At 41.9% G+C, this 11,977-nt stretch overlaps 1 protein-coding gene across 1 annotated transcript; it reads left to right on the forward strand.

Moving 5' to 3' along the window:
- The first annotated feature begins 8,077 nt into the window (after nt 1–8,077).
- On the forward strand, nt 8,078–11,751 carry sst5 (somatostatin 5). The gene is made up of 4 exons (XM_049568408.1): nt 8,078–8,236; nt 8,508–8,572; nt 11,267–11,447; nt 11,550–11,751. The coding sequence occupies exons 2-4, from the start codon at nt 8,520–8,522 to the stop codon at nt 11,748–11,750; spliced, it is 435 nt and encodes a 144-aa protein (XP_049424365.1). The 5' UTR covers nt 8,078–8,236; nt 8,508–8,519; the 3' UTR covers nt 11,751.
- Nucleotides 11,752–11,977: the final 226 nt, after the last annotated feature.

The following is an 11,977-nucleotide window of genomic DNA, read 5'->3' on the forward strand; positions in this document are numbered from 1 at the left end:
ATTCATAGCTAGTTGTGGGCACTCCTCCAATGAGTGTTCGCGAGAGCAGCATACACAAACAGTGGGATTACATTCCTCAGTTGTACCTTGTTTCCTTGGAACATGACCATTAGCTCCTTGTTCATCCACATTATCAGCAAACTTTATTGTTGTGGCAAAGCTGTTTCCTCTCACGTCTTTTCTGTATGGGTTAGTCATACTCTTAAAGCCAGTTTTCACAAATGAAGAGTCCTGAATATCACCAAAGACAGAATCTGATAATATCTTGACTTCACGTTCAGTAAAAGTGACAAGATCTGTGAAACGTGCCCTGCGTTTGCATTTCTCCAACACGTCATGTGCAGCGGTCCTTCATCTTTCTCTCAGTTTCAATGGCAGTTTCGACATTACTGTTCTCATGGTGGTTGGTGTATCCAGCTCTTTCATATTATTCAAGCTCTCCCATCATGTTACAACAACCACGCAGAAACAAAGAGTAGGCCTGCAATGCCTTCACGCCCTCAGATTTAATTGGGGCCCATGCCAGAGCTTTCTCTGTGTATGCAGAAGCAACTGAGGAGAGGACAGACCCTGAGGAGAGGACAGACCCTGAGGAGAGGACAGACCCTGAGGAGGGGTCCTGTACCAGTGCTGGTGTGGCAGCTGCTGTGTGGATTGTGATGCTGTCCCTCCGTTGGTGGCTCCGTTAAAGACCTCCGCCAGATGTGGACATCAGCCTGCTGACTCCTGCTCTCTGACATGATGAAGGGCCCACACTTGGACCAAATCTCATTTATCTCTATGAATTTAAGTGTCATAATCATCAATAAATAGCCGGTTCCTCTTTTCACTTGTGTGTGTGTGTGTGTTTGTGTTTCTGAGGGAAGGAGAGAGGACATGTCTCACCTCTTGTTCTGCTTATCGGCTGAATTATTCTCTTCAAATATGAGTTAATAATGGAGCCTAATTGTAACTGAAAGTAAAAACACAATGTTTGAGATGTTGTTAAACTAATTTTTGGTTCTAAATCAAATACAAAAACAGCTGTGTGTGACATGTGTAGTGGAATCTGTGCATTATCACTGATTATTCTCTTTATTTATTCCACTTGTTGCTTTTACACTGATTGATTGGTGGCATGTGTCAAACACTGCATCGTTTCTATGTGGAGCACTACAATGACAATTAAAGAAGCCTGAACCTGAATGTCAGTCCGTGCCTCTGATAATGGTGGTTTCACACACCAGTGCGAACCTGTGCATCCAGTTCGCTTTGAAATAACACTCATGTCAAATGTGTGTGAATGAAGTGTTCGCATCAATCCTGTTTCACATGCAGACTTTAGAGTTTGCCTTCAGTTTAGCAAATGCAGATTTATCTTGAAACAAATATTTGATTTAATGTTAACTTTTCTACAATGTCTCTGCGGAGCTCTGGTACCTGTTGCACTGTCCGTGTCTGTGACGACTAACAACCGGTCCGAGCTACATTTTTGTCTTCAGCAACTGTGTGTTGAACATGTAACCAGAACAAAAAGGGATTGTTCCTGTTGCCAAAGGTACCAGTGATATGAGAAATAAAACCACAAGAGTCTCACGAGACATAGCCTATAATAAAAAAGACAATGACGTCTCACTTCATTGTCAACTTACATGTAAGGGATAATGTACAGTGAGGTGTTGAAAAGTAACTCCTGACAGGGGAATGGAAGCCCGACGCGCAGCAGCATTATCACGGAGAATGTAGGCTTGATACCCAAAAGGCCTGTCATGTTTTTCACAGGCCCACCCAGTTTATTCCTGGTGTACAGGTGTGTGTATTTCATAATATGACTAATACTTTGTGTGTGCCTGAGAGAGTTGAAGAACTTAAACAATCCCATCATAAATTAAAGAGTAAATACGGGTGTCTGCTATAGGCTACACTATAGAGTACATGTGTGTCTAAATGTACACAGTAGTAGTGGGGTGGCAGAGATTTCACTGGCAGGCTTACTTGCACATAAGATGCTTCTGCTTGTGCGGGGCCTCCAGGCGCAGCTCCTGTGGTACCACCATCTGAAACACACAGAAAAATGTTGGTGCAATACTCGTGCAGTAGTAATGGTTGCAAGTGACTCCTGTTGAATTTAACAACAATGTCTTAGTGGTCATGAAGCAGCTGCCTAGTGAGTGTCTCCATCCTGACCCCCACACAAATGATCAGAGCCAGTGTGTGTGTCATTTTATGGCATAAATAGCCTTCAGAGGTTTGAGCAGCAATCACTGTGTGGACAGTGTCAAACTGCTCTCTGTGCTTTGTATTGGTTCTCCTCTGTGGTTAAAGGGACTGGATTGGTTCTCATCAGAGCGCAGAGCAGGGGAAGTAATGCAGCAGCATGAGGATCCTTACAAAAGACATGATATGTGTATTTTAGAACTCATCTGTGAACCATGTCAGAGTCAAGAACAGGCCTGTTACACAAACACATGGAAACATCACAAACAGTAGCATTGTGGGTAATCAAATATCTTTGGTCATCATGGTTTGGATTCACAGAGACATAACTTTGCTGTAACTTCAGACATAAAGCTCCTGTATGGTATGTGTGTTTCAGATGGACATCATGACACTGTGTGTTATCGCAAACGATCAGGGCTTGAGAGAGCAGAGCATACTCTCTCGTATCCCTCCGTTGGTGGCTGAGATATGCTCTCTCAGAGGCAGGGGTGGCCCGTGGCGTTTGCACGGAGCCACTCCTGACCCTGAGAGAGCGGGTCGCGCTCTCTCAGGGTCAGGACAGGCAGGAGCGCCTCCCCCTGCTCTGCTCTGCATATATAGAGTCCAAGACGTCTCCACCGTCTCTCTCTCCCTGCACACCACGGGGGAGAAACGGCTCCGGTACATTTAACGTTTTTGCGAAGATCAAACCGACAATGGCAAGAAGAGCGGTGACATTCCTTCTCCTCATACATGGGTGCAGATCTGATGACAAGTTTGGGGGGGACACAATCAGTTGTGATTTTTTTTTTTAATTGCACGCGTGCAAATCATGCCCACAGAACGCTTGAGATTACCAGCATATTTCACGATTTCATAGAGGCTCATCACCATCACCAAGTCATTCAAAAAGCACTACACAGAGAATCATATGCTCACCTTTACTGTGTATTTCTCTTAAACAGCCAGTAGTACATGGAACCAGCCATCCCCCTCCTTTTCACTGCTCTGCTGTTAGTTAATGCTACTTCTAGTTTCAGGGTCTCAGGCATGTTGTGTCCAATGTCCCCAATTAACCTCAGCGTGATATTGACAGAATGATGAAAGTATAAGCGAAACTTTCACCAGTCTGTACAATGAGTGCCCATTTTGCAAGACATGTTTTTTAATGTCTTTGAATAATTTTATATATTGTAGTTTTTAAATGTTTCCCGTGGCATCAGTTCCTAGTTAAAAGTGTGTGTCTGCCCGACAACTAGGCCTATATCTGAGTGGAGCCCCTGCCCGTCCCTCTGCAGCCTCCCTTGTGGCAGCCGCACACAAGCGCCCTGCAGAGCAGCATCACGTCTTCATTATCTGCCATCATGGACAGCCAGGTAACCACAGTGTTTGCCCTCAGCCTCAGCTTTGTTTGCCTCTGTTGTGAAATGAAACCACTATCAAAACATCGCAGTACAGACAGGCTCATTTAGGCAATAACCCACATGAAGAACAACAGTCTGGTGTAAATTCACACCGTCTCCCTCCAACTCTCCGCCAGATTCAGGCTCTCAAGCTGCCCAGCGTGAGCAGAGACACTTCCACGTACCCAAAGTCAACCTGGAATAAACTTTATGTCTCCCGCGTCGCGTCTCTGATGATAAATTTAAACAAACACGACGCGCAGTTTGGGGCCGCGCTGCGCTGCGTAAAGAGCGCAGAGTAAAGGCGTAAAGAGGAGGAGATGATGAGAGCGGGGCTGCGCGTTTCTGTTCGCTGAGTTTCTTAAACAACATTTAAATCTTAAATAGAAGATAATTATAAGAATTAGCGCGTGACTATTTCAGAAAGAGGAGAACAATTTGAGAAGAGGAGAACGCGTTTCAGCAGCTGGAGGCGCCTTTTTATAATTGTTTTAATGAGACTGAGGCTGTTTGTTGTTGTTGTTGTTGTTGTTGTTGTTTGTTTGTTTGCGTCGCTCCACGCCTCGTGTTTCTGTGGTCTGGGTGTCTGGCGTTTTGTCGCAGCGCTGTGAACTCCTCGAGATGAAAAAACTTCAGGTCAGAGCGGAAACGCGCTACGTCATCGCTTTCCCATCGTCCAATCAGATGATTTGAGAGGCGGGCCTTCTGTGGTGCTCAAATGTGTTCTTCACGTGACATTTGCGTTTTGTTTTGTTTTGTTTTGTTTTTGTTTCGTTTTGTTTTTATTTCGTTTTTATTGCTTTTATCTCGTTTTATTTCCTTTGTCTTTTATTCGATTTTGTGAAGCTCTTTGTAGCCTAACTGTGTTTTGAAAGGTGCAATATAAATAAAGTGTAGGCTATTATCATTATCATTATTATCATTGTTATTATTATTATTATTTATTTATTTATTTATTTTAACCTTTATTTAAGCAGAAAAATAATCTCTTGTTCAACAGTGTCCTGCCGAGACAGGCAGCAATATGAGTTACAGACAGCATAGAACAAAAACAGAACAAAAACTGTAAAGCTCTAAAACAAGTAACAAAAAACACTAAATAAGAACACTAAATAAAAAGCCAAAAAGTATGTTAATATATATATGTATATTAGAAATTAACCATGAAAACGAAGAAACGGCAACATGAATACAAAGAGCCGCTGAGACACACCGTGACACTGACATATAAAAGACTGTGTACAAAAAACATTATTATTTTTATTTATAAAAGGCGCTCACGCTTTTTTGTTTGTTTGTTTGTTTGTTTGTTTGTTTGTTTTTACCAGTGGCATTTAATTTTTTAATAAAGGCAGAGCGGCGCACCTCGTGTTTTGCAGCCATCAAAACGCTGTCTGTGTGATCAGGGCCTCAACAGCAACAATAATACAATAATAATAACAATAATAATAATTGTATTGAATCATATTAATATATTATTATTATTATTATTGTTATTACCATTAATAATGATACATTACAGGCTACTTATTTAGCGCTTTTCAAGGCACTCAAAGACGCTTTACAAATTCGGGGACAAAAAATTGAATATTGATTGGCTTAATTTTTAATACAATTAATAATTTTAAATATGGGGGGCTAATAAAATATAAATATTTATCTGATAATTGCAGCAATGAAGTGATAAATAAACTGAAAAAAAAAAAGATTCCAGAGAAGATGCCCCAAAACATGAAGAATTATTATTAGCCTATTATTATTACTACTACTATTATTACTATTATTATTATTATTATTATTACTATTTAATATTATTATTTCTGTTAATTGAAATTTTATAAAGTTCCTTCAAAAACACAACAAGATCTAACAAAGAGGAGGAAAGCAAAAGAATATGTGAACCTACAGCACAGATGTTGTTAAATCAGTGTGACATGACAGCAACACACAAACAACAGGGGTCATATTCACAAACATCCTGAGAACACTCTCACAGAGCCTAAAATATTTTCAGTCAGGAGTCCTAGCTTAGGAGTGATTCAGGAAAGTTCTCAGAGCAGCTCTGAGCAAGGAGGAGACAAGAGACGTTTACCTTAGTGAGGAGGTGTGGCTGACTCTGCTGCTAGGAGTGATGCTTTCCTTTAGCAGATGTGATTGGTTGTCACAGACACGCCTTTCTGTGGGCTTGCAAGGTGAGGACACCCAGTGGACATGACATGAACTGCAGACTGTGAAAGTGTCTGTTAGTGTGATCACTCTGCTGATGGGAGGTTGAGACACACGAGAAATACACAACACTGCATTATACTATACAAGTTTCTTCCTACAAGCTCTTCCTATAGGAGCACCACAGGTGGGCAGTACACAGCGGGGTGCACAGTGCTCCACAAAGAGCTGTCTAAACACTATAATGCCTTTGATTGCAATAATGACTCAATGCTGCCACCTTGTGACCAAAGCCTGCAACAGCAACTGAGACCGAGACAGCCCTCTTTATCAGCCTCACATTTAAATAAGACTTCAACAAGGTTACACTCAAGAGAAAACAACAAGTGTTTAAGAAAAAACTTTGGGAACTAGTCGAAACCTGAGTGTAACATTACACCTGAAAGGACTGACCACCCTGTTGTAGGAACAATGGCTCAGTAATGTCTCAGTAAGCCCTGTTAGGACTGACTGGTATCAGGGTCCCTGAACTAGAACTGCCTTAAAATCAATCATTCTGTGTAACGCCATGGATCATGTTTTGGACAGTCACCTGGACATCTCATGCGTCCTGAAGGACACATAAGATGTTTTATTTGTGGATTTGAGCTCAGCTTTTAACTCAGTGAAGACACGTGTACTCCTGGAAAATCTGATTGATCCAAACCTTAACACAGGGTTACAGACTTTGTCACAGACAAGGTCTTTAGGTCTTTTGTCTTTGTCCTTTTTATGGATAACCTCTGTGTCTCTTCCAGAACATTTTGTGTCCTTTTTTTTAGGTCTTTTGTGTCTTTTTGAGGTAATTTTGTGTCTCTTTGGGGTACATTTGTGTCTCTTTGAAGGCATTTTGTTACATTTTGAGGTCATTTAGTGTCATTTTTAGGTCTTTTGGTTCTTTCTGGGGTAATGCTGTGCCTTTTGGGGTACTTTTGTGCCTCTGAGAACATTTTGTGTCTTTGTTAGGTCTTTTGTGTCTTCTTGGGGTAATTTAGTGTCTTTTTTGTTTTGTTTTTTAAAGATATTTTTTGGGCATTTTTTGCCTTTATTGGACAGGACAGTTAAGTGTGAAGGGGGGAGAGAGAGAGGGAGTGACATGCAGCAAAGGGCCACAGGCTGGACTCGAACCCGGGCCGCTGCAGCAACAGCCTTGTACATGGGGCGCCTGCTCTACCATTAAGGCACCGATGCCCCGAATTATCATTTAGTGTCTTTTTTAGGTCGTTGGGGTCTTTTTGGGGTAATGTGCCTTTTGGGGTACTTTTGTGTCTCTTTGAGAACATTTTGTGTCTTTGTTAGGTCTTTTGTGTCTTCTTGGGGTAATTTAGTGTCTTTTTTGGGTCTTTTGGGTCTTTTTGAGGTAATTTTGTGTCTTTTTGGGGTACATTTGTGTCTCTTCGAGAACATTTTGTGTCTTTTTGAGGTAGTTTAATGTCTTTTTTAGGTCGTTGGGGTGTTTTGGGGGTAATGTGCCTTTTGGGGTACTTTTGTGTCTCTTTGAGAACATTTTGTGTCTTTTTTAGGTAATTTTGTGTCTCTTTGGGATACATTTGTGTTTCTTCAAGGGCATTTTGTTACATTTTGAGGTAATTTAGTGTCTTCTTTAGGTCATTTGGGGTCTTTTGGGGGTACTGTTGTGCCCTTTGGGGTATTTTTGTGTCTATTTGAGAACATTTTGTGTCTTTTCATAGTGGTTTGTGTCTCTGTGTAGTCATTTTGTGTCTGCTTGTGGTTGTTCTGTCTTTTTGTAGTTGTTTGGGTCCTTTTGAGGTAATTTTGTGTCACACTGAGGTCATTTTGTGTATTTTTTTGGTGATTTTGGTCTCTATAGTTGTTTTATTTCTTTTTGGAATCATTTGGGTCCTTTTGAGGTAATTTTGTGTCTTATTGGGGTTATTTTGTATATATTCTTTTGTGGTTTGGTGTCTCTTTGTAGTCATTTTGTGCATTTTGAGGGTCATTTTTGTCACTTAACAATTATTTTGTGTCTCTTTGTAGTTCTTTTGAGTCTCTTCCTGGTCAGTACATGTTAATTTCAGTGACATTTTGCAAATGAAAGGCCAAGGGGCCCCCTGGGCCTGTGCCGGTTGGACCATTCAGTAATCTATTAGTGGATGTAATCCCTCTCTAATCATCAACAGTTTAATTTGGAACAATAAATTAATTAGATATTTTCTCACAGTAATGGATCACAATTACATTTATTTTTTAATTTAATTATGTAACTCCTTTATATGTAACTAGTTACTCCACAACACTGGAAGGTGAAGATGTTTAATTAACCCTGGCACACTGACACTATTCTTCATCATGCAGCAGCAGGTGTGGAGGTGGTGCAGCTGTGATTTGTGTGGTCATCACGCTGTTGGACTCCTCTTCCTCTTCCTCTTCCACAGCTGGAGGCCTGCAGTCACGACATCCTTAACGTCAAGTCATGTCACGATTAAAGTGTGAGTAATCAGAGAGAGTCCTGTGGTGGGAAAAAGGTCACTATGTATTTAAAGAATGGGATGTGAAAATGAGTCTTTGTTCATTATATGGTGTTTAAGCATTCGTGCTAACTGACTCCTTCTCCAAGCAGAAGAAACACAATATTAATTCTCTTTTAATATTCAAAAAGCTGGAGTTGTATTTACACTGCCAGTTCCTTCCTCTTCACCAATCACTGCAATTATGTCTTCATTTATGCCAAAACAGTTACATCAAGTGTTTTGTTTGCAGTCTGACATTTAGATGTGTTTACTTCCGCTGACTCAAAGTGACGGCATGAAGGGTGGCGGAGAATGGTAAGCAGCCTCATTAACATTTGAGTCACATTGTGTCATTAACAACACGGCGCAGCATGCAGGACTCACGTTGACACACCTACGAACAGGGCTGGTTGTAATGGAATACATGTATTCAGGATTATGTAATCAGATTACAAAAATAAGTAAGTAGCTACAGTAAACCCACATAACATTGGACCTGTAATTAGATTATAGTTCAATTCTCAAGGATTACTTGGTTATATTTTTGACTGCATCTTCAACATATGGCAATTTAGAAATGATGAATCTTTTTTATGATGATCAGCGCTCCGTTAAAAACTCAAACTCTAGAAAAAATGTTGGCATTGTACATTTCTGCAAACACAGGATACATTACATTTGCATGTTCGTGATTGTGTTTACTTGTTCATTGTTGTATGTAGCAGACACTGTAAAACTTTTTCTTTTGAAAACGCTGTGGTTAAGGCACAAAACCACTTGGTTATGGTGAGGAAGAACTCATGTTTTGACCCAAAAAGCACCCACCTGCTTTTGTGGCACAATCCCTGCAGGAAACACAGCAGTGTCTCCGTAAAAAACAACCACTTTTCGTGGCACTATCCCGGCTGGAGAAACAGCGACAGGTGCCAAAAGGAAAATCCGCATTTGAGGGCTGAAAAGACATTGCTGCAACAGCCACAGGTTGCCAAAAACCTGGGGGCTGTAAAGCCACTGAAAAGAACAGTGACAGGTCCCTAAAAAAACATCCATGTTTAAGCAGCTGAAAAAAGATTCATGGGTCCCTAAAAATGTTTAGGGGTTAAAAAACAATTGATAAAGTGCCACTGGTCGCTGAAAAACATGCATGTTTGAGGACTAAAAAGCTTCAGGAAAAACAGCAACAGGTTGCGTAAAAGCACCCACTTTTCGGGGCTAAAAAGCAACAGGAAAAAAAGTCACAATTCCCCAGAAACAAATATGTTTGCTGCCTAAAAAGCCACTGGAAAAAGAGCAATGGGTTGCTAAAAACCACCCATATTCGGGAGCTGAAAATCTGCAGGAAAAAGACTCATGAGTCCCAAAAAACAGCCTGGTTCGGGGGCTGTAAAGTTGCTGGAAAAAGAGCAACAAGATGCTAAAAAACACCATGTTTGGTGCCTAAAAGGCTGCTGGAAAAACAACCACGGGATGCTAAAAAAATAAAAGCTGGAAAAACGACAGGCACTAAAAAATAAAACACCTACTGTTCCAGACTAAAAAGCCACAGGAAAAAAAGTCAGAAGTCCCCAAAAACAGACGTGTTACCTGGAAAGCCACTAGAAAAGGATAGATGGGTTGCCAAAAGGCACCCACTTTTGGGGCTGAAAAGCTGTTGGAAAAAGACCAACATGTTGTTAAAAACCACCCACTTTTGGGGGCTGATAATCTATTGTAAAAAGAAGAAGAAGTCCCTAAAAACATCCATGTTTGCTGCCTGAAAAGCCGCTAAAAACAGTCACGTGTCCTCAAAAACATCCATGTTTGGAGAGTTGAAAGTCGCTGGAGACACAACCATGGATTGCGAAGAAACACCAACATTTAGTTGCAAAAAAGCCACAAGTCCCCAAAAACAGACATTTTGCTGCCTCAAAAGCTGCTGGGAAAAGAGCTACAGGTTGCTAAAAGCCACCCACATCTGGGAGCTGAAAGGCTGCTGGATAAAGAGCCATGAGTCCCCAGAAAACAAAAAGCTGCTGGAAAAAGACAATTGGTTGCTAAAAAACACCCATGTTTGGTGCCTAAAAAGCTGCTAAAAACAGTCACATGTCCACAAAAACAACCGTGTTTGAAGCCACTAAAAATATTCACGAGTCCCCCAAAACATCCATGTTTGGTGCTTAAATAGCTGCTGGAAAAAGAGCTACAGGTTGCTACAAACCACCTACATTTGAGGGCTGAAAAGCCAGTGGGAAAAGAGCTATGAGCCCCCCAAAAACAGCCATGTTTGGTGCTTAAATAGCTGCTGGGAAAAGAGCTACAGGTTGCTACAAACCAGTGGGAAAAGAGCTATGAGCCCCCCAAAAACAGCCAAGCTTGGGGGCTAAAAAGCTGCTGGAGAAACAGGGACAGGGTTAACAACTAAACGACTTGCTAAGAAACAACCAGTTTTGTTGTTTGGTGTTCTGGAACAGTGGTGTGCAGTTTGGCAGGTGTCCCGCCTCGTTGTCACGCCATCCATCATCCCCTCCACCTCCCAGCCACACAGTCATGTTTTACATTATGTCACTTTAGAAATGTTAATATGATACGAATGAAATATGCAAATGCAACATGTGGTTTGCAGAAACATGCGACTGGGCTGTTTGTTATTTTCTTTGTTGAACATTTATGTTTTTTACATTTCCCTATTTTTGTATAACATGCAATATCCAACTGGCTACAAAGCTGCTGCAGCTAATCATGACTGACAAAAGTAAAATGACGTGTTGACTCAAGCGTCAGATACTGGATGTTATGTTGGGTGTGTTACAGGAGCAGTTTCGATGACCTTATCCACTCCACTGACACTTGTGCTCACAACACACCTCCTCGTTCCCTCACAGCCACCAATCACATCCTTTTGTTGGCCTGAGGATGAGGAGGGTTTGAGGATGAAGACGTCTATTTATCAGCTCAACACATCCTACTCAAACAGCGATGACATTCAGCTCTGCCACAATCAACCTTCTGATTCATCCTCTCTCTGGTTAGGGTTTGTAGCAGCCTGCAGCATCAGGGAGTATCAGAGTTCTTCTGCTCGCCGTCTGAGGTGGAGATGCTTCGCTCGCAGGTCCTTCTCGTGGCTTTGTTGTCCTCTGTGCTGCTGGGGCAGGTCAGCGGCGCTCCACGCAGAGACATGCTGACCCTGAGAGCAGACCTCTCCAGCGACAAGGTGAGTGACGAAGATTTAAATGGCTGGAAGTCAGGAGTCAACAGCTTTCACGAGGAACAGCTTTAAATATGCACTTCCTTTTTCTTTCCCGTCCTCCTTCAGGATCTCGCCAACCTGCTCCTGCTGAAGTTTGTGTCTGAGCTGGTGGCAGCGAGAGGAGACGAGATGCCGCCCAGGCTGGGGGAGGAGGAGGAGGAGGTGGGAGTCAGGGAGGAGGTGATGCGGCGGCATCTCCCTCTCTCCCAAAGAGAGCGCAAGGCAGGCTGCCGCAACTTCTTCTGGAAGACGTTCACCTCGTGTTAACGCAAGAAACAAAGCTGCTCAAGCCGAAGCACCTTTGTTTTTAAACATACTTTTTACGGATCAATGAATCTGCATTTGCTCACTTTGTTGTAACTGGATCATTTACGGCAAGATGCCACATATACTGGTGTTTTGGCAGCTGTAATAGGTTGTACATTTTGGGGTTAGCAAGGATGCACAGTGTCTAAAATAACCTGATTTAGCTTTTTTTGTCCTGTTGCAAGCAG

Source organism: Epinephelus fuscoguttatus, linkage group LG23, assembly GCF_011397635.1.
Source record: "Epinephelus fuscoguttatus linkage group LG23, E.fuscoguttatus.final_Chr_v1".
Classification (NCBI taxonomy): Eukaryota; Metazoa; Chordata; class Actinopteri; order Perciformes; family Serranidae; genus Epinephelus; species Epinephelus fuscoguttatus.